Below are 18,535 nucleotides of genomic sequence, written 5' to 3'. Positions count from 1 at the left end.
GCTCCCCGGTCCGTGGGATTCTCCAGGCAAGAACATTGGAGTGGGTTGCCATTTCCTTCTCCAATGCATTAAAGTGAAAAGTGAAAGTGAAGTCAAAAGCTCAGTCGTGTCCGACTCCTAGCAACCCCATGGACTGCTCCATCCATGGGATTTTCCTGGCAAGAGTACTGGAGTGGGGTGCCATTGCCTTCTCCGTTTGGTGATTATATGTGGTTGCAAATATCTTCTCCCATTCTGTGGGCTGTTTTATTACTGATGCTTAAGCTACATGTAGTCTCAATTTTTTGTGCTCTTCTCTCATTGACTTTTTAAGCAAATGCCCCTTTTTAACAACAGTAGCCCCACGATTTTTAGTCTACCTGCTACCACTGCACTTGGCACAAACCTCTTTTGGAACTCTTACCCCATTACTTATTAACGCGAGTTTCGGTCATTGTTCTGTGAATTCCGGGATGTGAGATCCTGTCGTACAAATTCTGTCCCAGAAACTAACACACAATGGATGTTCAATAGATCTTTGTAAAGGTACAGGAACTGAGACGAGAGACATCTAAGAGAACTCTTTCCCTGATTGTGCTTGATTGAGAGACTTGTGCACTCCTTGCTCAGACATCAATTTTTCGCATAGGAGTGGGCGGTGCAACGCCTTTTGCTCCCCGGCAGAGCCTCAGCGGGCGGGGCCAAGCTGTTTCCAAGGTGACGGAGAGGCGGCCTCGGCGGTGGATTGAGCGGGTCTGAGAGAGGCTCCCAGAGGGCTGCGCGTCCCGGCTTCTCGGCGCTGTCATGGCGGGCTTGCTGAAGAAGGTGAGACGGGTGGAGGTCACTGCTGTAGTTTAGACTGCGGGAATGGAGTCAGTCCGGGGGTGGTGGCCTGAACTGGTGCGGGTAACGGTAATTCTTGGAGACTCATTTTGCTGTGCCCCTAGGGGTGACCAGTTTAGCGGCCTCGATTGGAGAGGCAGGAAAAACTCCGAACCAGAGGTTCTGAGACACCGGTAGCTGGTTTTAGGCCAGTTTTAGCCAAGACAGTGATGGTTTTGCTTTTCTTAACGTGGGAACCGTCGGAATTGTAGTTAACAGCCTGAATCTTGCTTGGTTTTTGAACAGACCACTGGCCTGGTGGGATTGGCTGTTTGTGAAACTCCACATGAGGTATGTACCTCTTTCCTTCCTGAGTTTCCAAGGAAGCCTAGAGCCCCGCGACCTTGTTTTTTGAGTGGTTAACGGAATACGGATGTTTCCGGCTCCGGATTTCAAGTCGGCGTGAGCTCTTAAGACAATAGCGCTATTTAGTACTAAGTTGATTTGGTGCCACTTTTTATGTTTTTGTTGCCATGATCTCTTTCTCAAATCACTTTTCTTGTTGATTTTTTCCCGAGGCATTCTCGTGTTGTCACTTGTACTTTTGTGAGTGTTCTCCCCATTTTTCCACCTTTCTCCCCTGCCTCACTTTTCTTAAGTGCCTTGGATTCTATACACTTTGGATTACTAAGATAGTTCTCCAAGAGTTGCCCCCTTTTGTCATCAGTTTTCCCTTCTAGTGGGACTTTACCGCTAATATTGTCATGCTTCCATAAAAAAACAAAAACCCTCCCTTGATCTTTTCCCTCCCTGCATAATCACGCCATCTCTCTCTCTTTTTCCTTTTCCTACTGTCATTACCACAGTTTAGTCCTTTGTTCTTGTTTAGAGAATTGCAACAACTTTGTTACTGGTCTTGCTCCTTTATCATTTTTTTAACTGGCTACTGCCAGATTAATTTTTCTGAGGCACACATCTAATCAGAATTTCCATAAATCTTTTAATTGCCCACAGAATAAAGCTCAAATGCTTTCTTTGACATGCAGAACCCACATACAACCTGATTCGCTTTTCCTCTAAACGTATCTCCTAAGCATTTCTTATGTGTACTAAACTCTAGCCTCATGCTGTCCAATGAAAATAAAATGCGAGTCATAAATGTAAACTATGTTTGTATTAATAGTTCAAAATTTTCTAGGAATTACTTTTTTAATAAAGAAAGGATAATATATATATTTTAACCAACACATCAAAATATTACCATTTCAATATGTGTGTGTGTGTGTGTGTGTGTGTGTTATTTGCTCAGTCATGTCCAACTCTTTGCGCCGCCCGGGACCTGTCAGGCTCCTCTGTCCATGGAATTCTCCAGGCCAGAAGGGAGTGAGTAGCCACTTCCTTCTCCAGGGGATCTTCCCAACCCAGGGATCGAACCCAGGTCTCCCACATTGTAGACAGAGGCTTTACTGTCTGAGCCACAAGGGAAGTCGGTGTGTAAGATTGCCTTTTCTAACATCTTCAAGTGTCTCAGTCCTGCCATCCCTCCAGTCTGTCTCAGATGCTGCCTTTTCTAGGAACCTTCTCTGATATCTGCTGATGGACTCTCTTTCCCCAATAGAATAATAATGCTATTATTTATTGAAACTTACGTGTGCCAGGTACTGTTCTAAGTTATACAGGATCCTTTGAAATTGATGTTATTAACACCCCCATTTTAGAACCTAAGTCTCTTACAAGACCTTGTATTTTCATACCTTTAAATTAAAAAATGAGGTTAAACCACCCCCCTCACACACAATTCAGATTATATGTTATCTGACAAGCTCTACATTAGTATAGTAAAATACTCTCTATTATGGAACATCATCGTCAAGTATAAAGTCTAAATATGCAGAGTACTTTTTAATAAAAATGGTTCTTAGAGGCCCTCAAGATTGGTTTTGTTTATTCATATATATGGTGAATATATATGAATGAAATTAGATATTGCACCTATGGTGTTATACACTTTAAAACAAATTTCAAATACAAAGAAATAATAAGGAAAAATTCTTCATTAGTTGGTATGTTTATGATTATACTTACTATTAATGTACTGTTGTGAATTCAGATCTGCTAAATTAACTTTCCTGTGGCTCAGTGATAAAGAATCCATCTGCCAATGCAGGAGACCAGGGTTTGATCCCTGGATGGGGAAGATCCCCTGGAGGAGTAAATGGCAACCCACCCTAGTATTACCTGGGAAATCCCATGGATACAGCAGACTGTGGGCTACAGTCCAAAGGGTCGCAAGGAGTTGGACACACCTGAGTGACTAAGTGGCAGCAGCGAAAGGGGGTAGATAAGCATAAATAAGAAATTGCAGCAAGGAATAATGCTTTCTTTAAAAACAGGTGTGAATTTTTTTTTTTTTTTAAATATCATCTGTGAAACTTTTAAATCTTTGGTGATATTTTAAACTGGAAATATGTATGTTGTCTTTTCAGAGGCTAAAAATATTGTATACAAAAATTCTTGATGTTCTTGGACACATCCCTAAAAATGCAGCATATAGAAAGTATACAGAACAGATTACAAATGAGAAGCTGAGTATGGTTAAAGCGGTAAGTAGCTAACTTGGTTTGTTTTTCTAGGATTTTTGGTATGCAGTGCAGCATTTAACAAAGCAAATTCACTTGATTACTTTTTGCATTTTCTGCACACTTTCCTCTCTCATTTCTAATCTCCTTCCTTTCATGTGTTTCTTCCATTGTTTCTCCCTTTCATTCATCAGACTCCTGTCTACCTGAATACTTTTTATATCACAAGCACTACTAAACACAGGATTGAAAGAATAAGATCAAGTCCCTTCCTTACATTAACATTATAACTTTCTTTTATCTCTGTTACCTGTCAAGTCCTTTATTGATCTTTACCTCTTATATATCGATACATCAATCTTTATTTCATTTTTCTAGTTTTAAGAGTAGAGAAGAGTGAAAGCAAAATGGAAAAAAAATATGTATGTTGTGTTTAACACCTGTCAGGACTAGCTATTTTAAAAAGTGTTTTGTTACCAAAAAAAAAGAGGACCAAGTTAGTTTCTTAACTGCCAGAAATTATATTGAGCATTGTTATGGACTGAATGTGTCCTCCCAGATTCATATTTTGAAGCCCCAACCTCCAGTGCGGAGTAATTAAGATTAATGAGAGCATAAGAGTGGTTCCTGATCCAATAGGATTAGTGTCCTTATAAGAAGAGACACCAGAGAGTTCTTGTTTGAAGAAGAGACACCAGAGAGTTGGCATTCTTTGCCATGTAAGGACACAGCAAGAAGGTCAATGTGTATAAGCCATGAAGAGAGCTCCCACCAGAAACTGACTCTGTTGTACCTTGGCCTTGGACTCCAGTCTCCAGAATTGTGAGAAAATAAATTTTTCTCATTTGAGCCATCCAGTCTGTGTATGGTATGTATGGTATTTTGTTATGGCAGCCCAGGTAGACTAATAGAAGCATTTTACAGCTTCTGGATCGTAGACCCTAGACAGGCACACAATAGACTGCTGCCACTTCTTTTAGAACAAACTATATTGCACTCTTGGTAAATTTCCACACTAGCAGTTATTTCATGGACTTTTGTTATTATCCAAAGTAGTGTCCATAAATCCCCAAAGTAATTTACATGTATGTAGTAAGTGGCCCTAATAAAGTTTTCTTATTATTAGATCACCAACCTCTGTAGTCCAGAGGAAATTCTTATATTTTCTGCAGGTATATGGCAAAACAGTGCAATTTGATTTGGAACTTCTGTTCTTATCTTGGCAGATCTGGAAGTAATTTGCAGATTTTATGTATCTAAGGGAGATATTAACATTTCTTTTCAATTCCTCTTTAAGGAAAACGGGCTGATGCATTTTCTCCCATCTCTAAATAAGAAATTTCACTTTTTTTTTTTCATGAGGTGAACCTCTTCATCTGTGTATTCTACTCTTTCTCTGCTTTTCCTTCTCCATAACCTTCAGTTCAGTTCAGTTGCTCAATTGTGTCTGACTCTTTGCGACCCCATGGCCTGCAGCACGTTAGGCCTCCCTGTCAATCACCAACTCCCGGAATTTACTCAGACTCATGTTCATTGAGTTGGTGATGCCATCCAACCATCTCATCCTCTGTCACCCCTTCTCTTCCCACTTTCAATCTTTCCCATCATCAGGGCCTTTTCCAATGAGTCAGTTCTTTGCATCAGGTGGCTAAAGTATTGGAGTTTCAGCTTCAACATCAGTCCTTCCAATGAGTATTCAGGACTGATTTCCTTTAGAATGGACTGATTGGATCTCCTCCTCGCAGTCCAAGGAATTCTCAAGAGTCTTCTTCAACACCACAGTTCACAAGCATAAATTCTTGGCCCTCAGCTTTCTTTATGGTCCAACTCTCACATCTGTACATGACTACTGGAAAAACCATAGTTTTGACTAGACAGAGCTTTGTTGGCAAAGTAATGTCTCTGCTTTTTAATATGCTGTCTAGATTGGTCATAACTTTTCTTCCAAGGAGCAAACATCTTTTAATTTCATGGCTGCAGTCATCATCTGCAGTGATTTGGAGCCAAAAAAAATAAAGTCAGTCACTTTTTCCATTTTTTCCCCATATGTTTGCCATGAAGTGATGGGGCCTGATGCCATGATCTTAGTTTTCTGAATGTTGAGTTTTAAGACAACTTTGTCATTCTCCACTTTCACTTTCATCAAGAGGCTCTTTAGTTCTTCTTCGCTTTCTGCTATAAGGGTGGTGTCATATCTGAGGTTATTGTTATTTCTCCCAGCAGTCTTGATTCTAGCTTGTGCTTCATCCAGCCCAGCGTTTCTCATGATATACTCTGCATGTAAGTTAAATAAGCAATGTGACAATATACAGCCTTGACGTACTCCTTTTCCTATTTGGAACCAGTCTATTGTTCCATGTCCAGTTCTAACTATTGCTTCTTGACCTGCATACAGATTTCTCAGGAGGCAGGTCAGGTGGTCTGGTATTCCCTTCTCTTTAAGAATTTTCCACAGTTTGTTGTCATCTACACAGTCAAAGGCTTTGGCGTAGTCCATAAAGCAGAAGTAGATGTTTTTCTGAAACTCTCTTGCTTTTTCGATGATCCAACGGATGTTGGCAATTTGATCTCTGGTTCCTCTGTCTTTTCTAAATATAGCTTGAGCATCTGGAAGTTCACGGTTCACGTACTGTTGAAGCCTGGCTTGGAGAATTTTAAGCATTACTTTGGTAGCATGTGAGATGAGTGCAATTGTGCAGTAGTTTGAGCATTCTTTGGCATTGCCTTTGTTTGGGACTGGAATGAAAACTGACCTTTTCCAGTCCTGTGGCCACTGCTGAGTTGTCCAAATTTTCTGGCATATTGAGTGCAGCACTTTCACAGCATCATCTTTCAGGATCTGAAATAGCTCACCTGGAATTTCATCACGTCTACTAGCTTTGTTCGTAGTGATACTTCCTAAGGCCCACTTGACTTGGCATTCCAGGATGTCTGGCTCTAGGTGAGTATCACCCCATCGTGATTATCTGGGTCGTGAAGATTTTTTTGTATAGTTCTTCTGTGTATTCTTGCCACCTCTTCTTAATACCTTTTGCTTATATTAGGTCCATACCATTTCTGTCCTTTATTGAGCCCATCTTTGCATGAAATATTCCCTTGTATCTCTAATTTTCTTGAAGAGATCTCTGGTCTTTCCCATTCTATTGTTTTCCTCTATTTCTTTTCATTGATTGCTGAGGAAGGCTTTCTTATCTCTCCTTGCTATTCTCTGAAACTCTGCATTCAAATGGGTATATCTTTCCTTTTCTCCTTTGCCTTTCACTTCTCTTCTTTTCTCAGCTATTTGTAAGGCCTTCTCAAACAACCATTTTGCCCTTTTGCATTTCTTTTTCTTGGGGATGGTTTTGATCACTGCCTCCTGTGCAGTGTCAAAACCTCCATCTATAGTTCTTCAGGCACTCTGTCTATCAGATCTGATCCCTTGAATCTACTTGTCATTTCCACTGTATAATCATAAGGGGTTTGATTTAGGTCATACCTGAATGGTCTAGTGGTTTTCCTGACTTTCTTCAATTTAAGTCTGAATTTGGCAATAAGGAGTTCATGATCTGATGAGCCACAGTCAGCTCACAGTCTTGTTTGTGTTGACTGTATAGAGCTTCTTCATCTTTGGCCGCAAAGAATATAATTGATCTGATTTTGGTATTGACCGTCTGGTGATGTCCATGTGTAGAGTCTTATCTTTTGTTTTTCCCTGTAACCTTTTCCCCCTTTAATTATTTGTTTTTCTTTTAGTCTCCATTTTATCATCATCTTTCAATTAACCTCAAAATGTATTCAGCTTTTTCTTACCTTAAAAGAAAACTTATCCTTTTGTTCCCTTTACTTTTGCCAGTGTCAGGCAAAGAATAGTTCACTATTACTGCTTTCATTTAGTTCTAAAATTCTTTTCTCTGACTGTTGTCTTATTTCAGTTGTCTTATAACTAAATTGGCTGTGTGTAGTTCCATCATATTTTATTTTGGTTTCCTGTTTGGTGTTTTCTCAAAGGCTGAGTTTAAGAATTTATGCTTGGCCTGTTTAACCATCTAGCTACCTTTATCTGCATGATGTTGCTGTACAGCCAGGTTTGGGAACCAGTGGCATAGGGAATAAAGCTCTTATCATCGTTTGGAAGCCCCCTAAGATCTGGCTGTCAGTTATCTTCTCAATCTTACCTTATCGTTTCCTGTTTTGTACACTATGCTTCACTAACGCAAGCCTGTTGACAGTTATATGAATTCCATGTGATTTTATTTTTGGTTTCTTTGTATTTTCTGTTCCTCCTTCCTGTAATAACCTTACTTTCTCTGCCAGGCAGTTCTTGCTCAGCTCTCAAGATCTGTTGCTTCCTCTGTGAAGCCTTTTATAACGTCTGTAGCAATGGCAACCCACTCCGGTCCTCTTGCCTGGAAAATCCCATGGACGGAGGAGCCTGGTAGGCTGCCGTCCATGGGGTCGCTAAGAGTTGGACACGACTGAGTGACTTCCCTTTCATTTTTCACTTTTCATGCATTGGAGAAGGAAATGACAACCCACTCCAGTGTTCTTGCCTGGAGAATCCCAGGGACGGGGGAGCCTGGTGGGCTGCTGTCTATGGGATCACACAGAGTTGGACACGACTGAAGTGACTTAGCAGCAGCAGCAGTAGTCTATAAGCTACTTGTAGATTGCATTTTTCTTTTTATCTCAAAAATCTAGCTTAATGCCTGACATTTAATAAGTTTCTTAGAAATGTTGGTTTATCCAAAGTGCCTATTACAAATATTTTTTAAGAACATCAAGCACTGTGTATTAATAATATCTGTATTGCTGAAACCTGTTTGATAAAATCAGCACAGATTTTACACCCCCCAATAGAGCCATAGAATCTTCACTGACTGTTATGATGATTATAAAGTTTATATTTACTAAATTTAAAATAAAAATAAATTTTTTCCCCCAGATTATACTAGGGAGATAGTAATAGCATAGTGGTGAAAAGCATTGGTTTGTGGCCTTTGCAAAATTTTCATCTCAGGTCTAATACTTACTTGGTGAGTTGGCATATGGCCCATTTTCTGTCTCAATTTCATCTATAACAGGTATAATAATACCTTCATTCATCACTTGTTAGCACTGAATGGGTGATATATGTACAGTTTCTTAACACAGTTGCAAGCATATAGGGAGCATTCAGTCCATGGTACCTTATTAAGCTTGGTGGCATTACACTGTTAGTAAATAAAAATCACATTATTGACTCAAGTAAGACAAATTTTCAATTGTTTTTCCCAAAACAAGTTTTTCCTGAGTTGAAAATAATGTTGAATATTCCTTTTCTTCTTTATATTCTTCCTCTTAGGTCTTTACAGTAATGACCAGCTTCCCTTTTTAGGCTTCATAGCTCAGTCATTTTGAGTTAAAACAGTCTTAATCAAACCATTCATCTGCTCTCTTTTTCCTTTTCTATTTTGTATGTATTCAGGAGACACTTACTGCATGTCTGTCACATACCACATATGGTTCTGGGCATGGAAGCTAGTGCCTACGTGGCAATGAACAAAACATAAAAATTCCTGCCTTGGAGATTATACACTAATGATGGGAGGCAAGTAAATAAATAAGTGAATAAAGAAGTACATTGCATACATAGTATGTTAGAATGTAGTATAAAGTGAAGGAAATTAAGGAAGGAAGAATGATGTATAGGAGGTACTAGGGTGATGAGGGGTGTTACAGTATGTATTAGTTTCCTATGACTGCTATAACAAATTACAACAACCTTGGTGAGTTAAAACAACAGAAATGTATTGTCTTGCATTTCTGGAAGCCAGAAGTCTAAAATGGGTAGTATTAGGGCCCAAGTCAAGGTGTCAGCAGGCCTGCACTCCCTTTGGAGGTTCTAGGACAGAATTCATTCCTTGCCTCTTTAAGGAGTGGTGGACTTTTGGTATTCCTTGGCTTATGACTAAGTCATTCCAGTCTTTGCCTTTGTGGCCACATTACTTTCTTCTCTGCCTCTATCTTACAAGGATACATATGATTGTATTCATATTTAGGGCCCATTCAGATAATCTAGGATAATCTCCCCATTCCAAGATCTGTACTCATATCTGCAAAGTATTTGCCATATAAGGTAACATTCACTGATTCCAGGGACTAGTTCACGTGCATTTTGTGTGGCATTGTTCCAGCCTACCACTGTATACATTATCAGAGTACTCCCCATTAAGATGTATGAGTGAAGACTTTGATGAAAGTGGAGGAACATGGCATACAGATGCCTTGGGTCAGCCAGCAGACGCCCTGAGACAGATGCCAGTTCCTATAGAAAATAACTTTTTTTTCCCCTCCCTCTTTTCATTCTATTTATTAAGCCAAGAAAATACCCTGTTTACATTTGCACATGTATATATAGGACATGGTTTCTGACTCTCAAAAAGTGTAGTCTACTAGAAAATAAATATATGTTATTGAATGTTCTAGTTACTATATTAACATCTCTCTTTACAAAACCTTTTATTGAATAATATACAGAAATCAATGTGCAGAAGTCATAAGTATAGAACTTGATGTATTTTCACAAAGCAATCCACGTGTCAACACCAAATCAAAAAAGAGAACAATTCCAGAATGCCCAAACCCTCTCTTTACCCTCAAGGTTATTACCCTCCTAAAGATAGCTACTCTTCTTACCTCTAATACCACAAATTCATTTTGCCTGGTTTTGAACTTTTTATGAGTGGAATCATCATTATGTATTTGGTTTCTTTTGCTTAATATTATGTTTGAGAGAATTATCTGTGTTGTGAACAGTTTTAGTTTGTTCATCCTCTTGCTCTATGGTATTATATTCAAATATAATAATTTATTCTATTACTTATGGTCATTTGGATTGTTTTTAGTTTGGAGCTGTAATTTGTGCTACTTTGAACATTCTTGAACCTGTCATTTGATTAATGTACTATGCATTTCTGTTTGATATCTATCTAGGAGTAGAGTTCTGGGTCATAGGGTAGCATTTATTTTTAATGCTAATGTTTAAGGGATAGGAAATACTCAGAGAATAAAGCATTATTTAAAATCTCTATTTCAGAAAAACTGAATTAAACATCGTATTCTTACCCTTGATAAGCATATCATTAAATGTTTAACCCTTTTAATATTAAGACAGAAAAGCAATAAAATAGTAGAGAGACAAAATGGCTTTTCACCAGATATTTGGTAAAAAGTAGCAACGGTACAGTGAAAGAAAAGTTAATTATGTCTGTCACATTAATTGCTTTTTGTGCTGCTTTGTTTAAATATGTTTTTCTCTTTTCTCCTTAAATTATAGGAACCTGATGTTAAAAAACTAGAAGAGCGACTGCAGGGTGGCCAAATAGAAGAGGTTATTCTTCAGGTAAAGAAAAAATTGAGCATTCAGATATTTGGCTTTAAGTGTTCAAAGGCACAATGTATAGAGGTATAAAACTGACTTTCCAGAAAGAAAGGAAAACTAAAATTTTTAATTTATATCAACTCATCAAATATAAGACTAGTCACATAAGCAAATACATACTTCTGACATGCTTGTCAGTTAAATATTTATTATCATTTTGACTATTGAAGGTTAAATTTTTATACTGCATGTCTTTGTTTTGTATTTCATATTTTGTAAATTATATCTTTAATGTTTTTACTGTGTTTCTCTTTATATTTTCTTTTTGAGTTTTTTTTTTTTTGACTGTGTTGCATGGCATGAAGGTATCTTAATTCCCCAACCAGGGATCAAACCTGCACCCCGTCCAGTAGAATCATGAAATCCCAATCACTGGAAGGCCAGGGAAGTCCCAAGCTTTTTTTTTGTAATAAAATATTAGCCTTTAATTTTTGCTATATTATCTGTTTTTTTTTTTTTTTAAAGTCTATCTTTGCCTTTTGACTTTAGTTGAATATTTTCTCCCATATTTAGAGATTTAAAAATTTTTTATTTGGTAAAATCACCTTCCCCTTTCTCACTTCCCCTACAATCTGCTCTCTTTGCCAATATTATAGGTTTAGAATGTCTTCCCCTTATAAGAATCTAATAAACATTCAACTGTGTTTCATTTAATATTTTTAAAAACTGTAACCATTTCTTATTTTTTCTTCCTTTTTATCAAAGTATATTACCAATGACATATATACAATTGTACAGTGATATACGTGATATACAATGATATACCAATGATACACAAATTCAAAAGAATTGTTGGAGGTCTCTCCTAAAAGAGGAATGGAGCATTCAGATAGCTTTCTATGAATGGAGACTGTTTCAGTCACTCAAAGGTCTGTCTTCTTGGCCTTTCTATTTCTTTGCTGGGTGGAATATGGCACTAGATATAGTATTGTGGGAACTTGCTGCACACTTACTGTTTTCCTCCTGTTCCTCTTTTATATCTGATTTCACTTGGATCTTGACTTTAGTTTAGTTGATACATTAATTTATCATGTAATTAAAGTCTTAGGGTACACTAAGTATTTTTAAGTTAGCTGTATAAGTCTTACATCTTCATGGGCAATATTAGGGTCAAATTCATTTTAATAATGTTTTATTTAACCTAAGAGATCTAAAATATCATTGAAACATATCATCAATATAGAAAGTAAGACACTGAAAAAGTTTTTTGAATACTGAGTGTTTAAAATCTGGGATGTATTTTATACTCTCAGCACATCTGAATTTGAACTAGCTATATTTTTAGTACTCTCTCAATAGTCATAGGTAGGAAGTGGCTACGTTATTGGACAGCCCATTTCTAGAGGGCCAGTATGAGAAAAATAAGAAGGCCGGAGAAGAGGGAGGGAGTGGAGCTACATGTAGCTGAGTTGAGCTCCATGAGATAGGGCTGACCTCAGTTATATTTAAGGACATGGACCTTCCCCAGCCTGGGCTTCCCAAGTGGCTCGGTGGCAAAGAAACCACCTGCCAATGTAGGAAACACAGGTTCAATCCCTGGCTTGGGAAGATCCTCTGAAGAAGGAAATGGCAACCCACTCCATATTCTTGCCTGGAAAATCCCATGGACAGAGGAGCGTGGTGGGCCACAGCTCATGGGTTTGCAACAGAATTGGAGACAACTTCTCTACTAATCAACAACAACCCTCCCCAGCCTGCTGTCACTTGGGGAAATAGAGAAAGATGAGTGTTCAAGAGAAACAGGCTACAGGGCAGTCAGAAAAAGAGCACTCTTTTATTTTTAATAAAGGATATTTTTAATAAGGGACATTTTTAATCAGTATTTTCCCAATTTCAGCAATAAATACCTCTGATCCCTGATAACTCTGGAGTTCTGTGAAGACCTATAAGACGTTCTAGAACTAACACCCAAGAAAGATGTTCTTTTCATCATAGGGGACTGGATTGCAGAAGGAGGAACTCAAAAGACGCCTGGAATAACAAGACAAATTTGGCCTTGGAGTACAAAATGAAGCAGGGCAAAGGCTAACAGATTCTGCCAAGAGAACGCACTGCTCATAGCAAACACCCTCTTCCAACAACACAAGAGAAAACTACACATGAACATCACCAGATGGTTAATACTGAAATCAGATTGATTATATTCTTTGTGGCCAAAGATGGAGAAGCTCTGTACAGTCAGCAAAAACAACACTGCGAGTTGACTGTGGCTCAGATCATGAACTTCTTATTGCCAAATTCAGACTTAAATTGAAGAAAGTCAGGAAAACCACTAGACCATTCAAGTATGACCTAAATCAAACCCCTTATGATTATACAGTGGAAATGACAAATAGATTCAAGAGATCAGATCTGATAGACAGAGTACCTGAAGAACTATGGATGGAGGTTTCTGACATTGTATTGGAAGCATTGATCAAAATCATCCCCAAGAAAAAGAAATGCAAAAGGGCAAAATGGTTGTTTGAGAAGGCCTTACAAATAGCTGAGAAAAGAAGAGAAGTGAAATGCAAAGGAGAAAAGGAAAGATATACCCATTTGAATGCAGAGTTCCAGAGAATAGCAAGGAGAGATAAGAAAGCCTTCCTCAGCAATCAATGCAAAAAAATAGAGGAAAACAATAGACTGGGAAAGACTAGAGATCTCTTCAAGAAAATTAGAGATACAAGGGAATATTTCATGCAAAGATGGGCTCAATAAAGGACAGAAATGGTATGGACCTAATAGAAGCAGAAGGTATTAAGAAGAGTGGCAAGAATACACAGAAGAACTATACAGAAAAGATCTTCATGATGATGTGATCACTCACCTAGAGCCAGACATCCTGGAATGTCAAGTCAAATAGGCCTTAGGGAACATCACTATGAACAAAGTTAGTGGAGGTGATAGAATTCCAGTTGAGCTATTTCAGATCCTGAAAGATGATGCTGTGAAAGTGCTGCACTCAGTATGCCAGCAAATTTGGAAAACTCAGCAGTGGCCATAGGACTGGAAAAGGTCAGTTTTCATTCCAGTCCCAAAGAAGGGCAATACCAGAGAATGTTCAACCACTGCACAGTTGCAATCATTTCACTCACTAGTTAAGTAATGTTTAAAATTCTCCAAGCCAGGCTTCAACCATCAACTTCCAGATGTTCAAGCTGGATTTAGAAAAAGCAGAGGAACCAGATATCAAATTGCCAACATCCGTTGGATGATCGAAAAAACAGAATTCCAGAAAAACATCTACTTCTGCTTTATGGACTACGCCAAAGCCTTTGTGTGAATCACAACAAACTGTGGAAAATTCTTAAAGAGAAGGGAATACCAGACCACCTGACCTGCCTCCTGAGAAATCTGTATGCAGGTCAGGAAGCAACAGTTAGAGCCGGACATGGAACAACAGACTGGTTCCAAATCAGGAAAGGAGTATGCCAAGGCTGTATGTTGTCACCCTGTTTGTTTAACTCTTATGCAGAGTACATCATGCATAATATCGGGCTGGATGAAGTGCAAACTGGAATCAAGATTGCCAGGAGAAATATCAATAACCTCAGATATGCAGATGATACCATTCTTATGGCAGAAAGTGAAGAGGAACTAAAGAGCCTCTTGAAAGTGAAAGAGGGGAGTGAAAAAGCTGGCTTAAAACTCAACATTCAAAAAAAGATAATTGCATCCAGTCTCATTACTTCATGGAAAATAGAGGGGAAACAATGGAAACAATGAGAAAATTTATTTTTTTGTGGGGTGGGGTGCTCCAAAATCAGAGAAGGCAATGGCAACCCACTCCAGTACTCTTGCCTGGAAAATCCCATGGACGGAGGAGCCTAATAGGCTGCAGTCCATGGGGTCACGAAGAGTCAGACACTTACTGAGCGACTTCACTTTCACTTTTCACTTTCATGCATTGGAAAAGGAAATGGCAACCCACTCCAGTGTTCTTTCCTGGAGAATCGCAGGGACGGCAGAGCCTGGTGAGCTGCCGTCTGTGGGGTCGCACAGTCGGACACGACTGAAGCAACTTAGCAGCAGCAGTAGCAGCAGCAGCTCCAAAATCACACAGATGGTGACTGCAGTCATGAAATTAAAAGACGCTTGCTTCTTGGAAGAAAAGCTATGACAAACCTAGACAGTATATTAGAAAGCAGAGACATGACCTTGCCGACAAAGGTCCGTCTAGTCAAAGCTATGATTTTTCCACCAGTCCTGTATGGATGTGAGAGTTGGAATATAAAGAAAGCTGAGCACTGAAGAATTGATGCTTTTGAACTTTGGTGTTGGGGAAGACTCCTTGGACTCCAAGGAGATTGAACCATCCATCCTAAAGGAAATCAATACCTGAATATTCATTGGAAGGACTGATACTGAAGCTGAAACTCCAATACTTTGGCCACCTGATGCGAAGAACTGACTCACTGGAAAAGATGAAGGGAAAGATTGAGGGCAGGAGGAGAAGGGGACGACAGAGGATGAGATGATTGGATGGCATCACCGACTTGATGGACATGAGTTTGAGTGAACTCCGGGAGTTGGAGAAGGACAGGGAGGCCCGCTGTGCTGCACTCCATGGGGTTGCAAAGATTTGGACACAACTGAGTGACTGAGCTGAACTGATTCTTTAACTCATTGTTTGTATACATTTTAGACTGTTACCACTAAATGTATTTGCCTGTTCTACATCACTGGCATAGAAACTAAGCACTCGTTCTGTGTTTGAATTCCTTCTCTCATATTCTGACAAGTGTTCAGCAGTGTTCTGCTGCTGCTGCTAAGTCACTTCAGACGTGTCCAACTCTGTGTGACCCCATAGACGGCCGCCCACCAGGCTCCCCCGTCCCTGGGATTCTCCAGCCAAGAACACTGGAGTGGGTTGCCATTTCCTTCTCCAATGTGTGAAAAGTGAAAGTGAAGTCACTCAGTCGTGTCCGACCCTCAGCAACCCCATGGACTGCAGCCTTCCAGGCACCTCCATCCATGGGATTTTCCTGGCAAGAGTACTGGAGTGGGGTGCCATTGCCTTCTCCAGTGTTCTTCTAGTGGCCAGAGTTGTCATAGATCTTTTGCTATAGAAAATAATGTGAAGCAAAAAGATAACTAAAATATATTTGTTAAATATGTTATAATTGTGTTTAAAAGGAAAATAAATGTAGCATAATCTGATTAAGGAAACTGAATTAATGAATAAAAATATAACTGTTCTATTATTATATTCTGTAGATCTCTGCTTTACATATTGTTGGTCTAACGTTATTATGGATCATGAAATCAGTTAGGTAGACTGTGACTAGTTTTTTTTTTTTTTTTTACATTCATCAGAAAATTGAGTATGACAGCTAGTAAAGGTAATGATATTTTTAGTTTTGTTTTAGTTATATGTGTATGTCATGGATCCTTTACTCACCAACTAAATTTTGAACACTCTAAAAGCAAATTTTAATTAAACAGAAAAATCAAATGCCATCCTTTCTCACTCATGATGAAGGTAATTTATTTAAGTATGTTCCACATTTGATGATGAAACAGCTTATTAGGTATTAACATGTACGAAGTAGTTCTAAATGGTTATATTTCAGTTATTAGCTATGGTAAATACCTACTAAACAATATAATCAAATGATCTTTTAAAAATCTTTTATTAACAGGCTGAAAACGAACTAAGTCTGGCAAGAAAAATGATCCAGTGGAAACCATGGGAGCCTTTAGTGGAAGAGCCTCCAGCCAGCCAATGGAAATGGCCAATATAAACAGCATTAACTAACTTATCTGTTGATAGGAGACTGATGTAATTAAATATTCTGTTATATGTTAAAAAATGTTTCCTTATTATCTTATCATCAAGATAACTGATACAAAACACATTTAAGCGACTTGTTAAAGTTGATGATGGTAATTTGTGAATTCAGTTTTTGATTTGTAGAGCATTCAAGTTATTTCAAAGGTAATTAAAAAAAAAAACAGGTTGTGGGAAGATTGAAACTTAATTGGAAAAATTCCTATAGATCATAGTGTAGGGGCTGTATTCGAAAGGTGAAGTATTTTTAGTAGTATCTTCAACAGATGATTTAATTTTTATTCTGGAAAAACATAATTATTATTGTTGTTTAAACAAATTAATAGGTCACTGTTTGAAGTAGTAAGGAAGAAACCATCAAATTAGAATTCATTGTACACTTGGGAAAATTGATTTTGTATTTGAAAGAAAGATTTTTATTTATAGTAGTAGTTGGAAAAACTTTTGTCTCATTTAAGGAAATTAGTTTTCTGGCCCTTAGTCTTTAGTTTTCTTGATAACCAAAATATATCAGGATAGAGGGAGAATTTCTGTAAAAGAAGAGACACTAAGAGTTCCTAAAGTTTATCTGACATACTGCTACTGCTACTGCTAAGTTGCTTCAGTCATGTCCGACTCTGTGTGACCCATAGACGGCAGCCCACCAGGCTCCCCCGTCCCTGGGATTCTTCAGGCAAAAACACTGGAGTGGGTTGCCATTTCCTTCTCCAAGGAAATGACATACAGATAGGCTTATATTCAAAACATCTTAGTTGTATGCTTATAACTTCAAAGTGGAATCGTTAAGTAGTTTTCACTACTTTTCAGTGTAAGTGCAGTTGGATATCAAACAGAAGATAACTGCTGTTCAAAGAAAGAAGCAGTTTGGTAAGTTTAAGGTTAAACAAAAATAAAATTACTTTTCATTTGTCCTCACCTTTTGTTTTTGTTAATAGCTGCCTCTCATGTCTAAATACTTAAATTTGGTAGTTCTTACCTTCAAAAGTAGTATTTTTATTTTTATTTTTTTTCACCATCGAAGGCAGCTAACATTATTCAGTGCTGCTGGTGGGGCCAGGAGTGAGCAGCCTGTTGGCCTCCATGTCTGAGCTGGCTTCCCTGAGGGCTGCCTGGTCCACATTTGCAAAGTGGGGCACAAGTGGGTCAACAAGAAGTTGACCGTCTTCTCTGTGGTCAACCCAGCTGTGGGCCTGCCTCTCACTTGCTACGGGCTGCTCCTTCAGGTCCAACTTGGTCTTGTCACCAGATTCTTCCCGTAGCAGATTTGGGGACCTATACTACAAGGGCAAGACTTGTTGGGTTGCCTTCAGATGTTAAGGTCCTTTACCTGGTGCTTCAGCAGGCTTTTCAAATGAGCCTTCCCACAGGACCAGCTCTTCTAATGCCTTCTGACAAGCAAGATGGTATTCCGGAGAGTCTGTGTCCTGTTTCACAAGGTACTCTTCCATAAATTGAAGATCATTTTCATTATTCTCAAGAGGCCAAAATCTTTAGGTCTTGCAGGACTTAATGTTCTTTAACTGCAGAAAGAGGACATTAGATCTTGAACCCTTGCCAATTCCCCAGTTATCTATTAATATATCAGACCTCAATCACTGGAAGGTAGTTGCTAATCTCACTTTTTTTTTTTTTTTTATTCTTCTAAGGGAGAAAATCAACAGTGCTCCGTAGAAGAAAATTCCCACATGTAGGCTAATATCAGCCTTTTCTTTTTCTTCCAGCTTCTATGGTTATATCAACAAATAGAAGTTAAAGAAACCACCGGTGCAAGCATGTTCTGGGGTCTAGGGTAGAACAGCAAATCATTGAACATACCATGAGTATTTTGCATTTGAGGGCAGAATTTCCTTTGAAGCTCAGTACTCAGTGGGATTACAGCCTAAAATACAATTACAGTAATTTTATGAGAAAAGTAAATGAGAAGGTAAGAGTTGGTTTAGAGGAGGATGAAGAGGTTTATTTAAAATAGAAGTCACAAAT

The 18,535-nt window shown here is 38.6% G+C and overlaps 1 protein-coding gene across 1 annotated transcript; it reads left to right on the top strand.

Moving 5' to 3' along the window:
* Nucleotides 1–696: 696 nt before the first annotated feature.
* NDUFA5 (NADH:ubiquinone oxidoreductase subunit A5) lies at nucleotides 697–17,470 on the top strand. The gene is made up of 5 exons (XM_070788079.1): nucleotides 697–804; nucleotides 1,108–1,152; nucleotides 3,288–3,404; nucleotides 10,678–10,743; nucleotides 16,407–17,470. Exons 1-5 carry the CDS (start codon nucleotides 784–786, stop codon nucleotides 16,506–16,508), a joined length of 351 nt encoding a protein of 116 aa, XP_070644180.1. The 5' UTR covers nucleotides 697–783; the 3' UTR covers nucleotides 16,509–17,470.
* Nucleotides 17,471–18,535: the final 1,065 nt, after the last annotated feature.

Source organism: Bos indicus, chromosome 4, assembly GCF_029378745.1.
Source record: "Bos indicus isolate NIAB-ARS_2022 breed Sahiwal x Tharparkar chromosome 4, NIAB-ARS_B.indTharparkar_mat_pri_1.0, whole genome shotgun sequence".
NCBI classification, from domain to species: Eukaryota; Metazoa; Chordata; class Mammalia; order Artiodactyla; family Bovidae; genus Bos; species Bos indicus.
The sequence above is the reverse complement of the archived record's forward strand: the minus strand, read 5'-3'. Positions and strand labels throughout refer to the sequence as shown.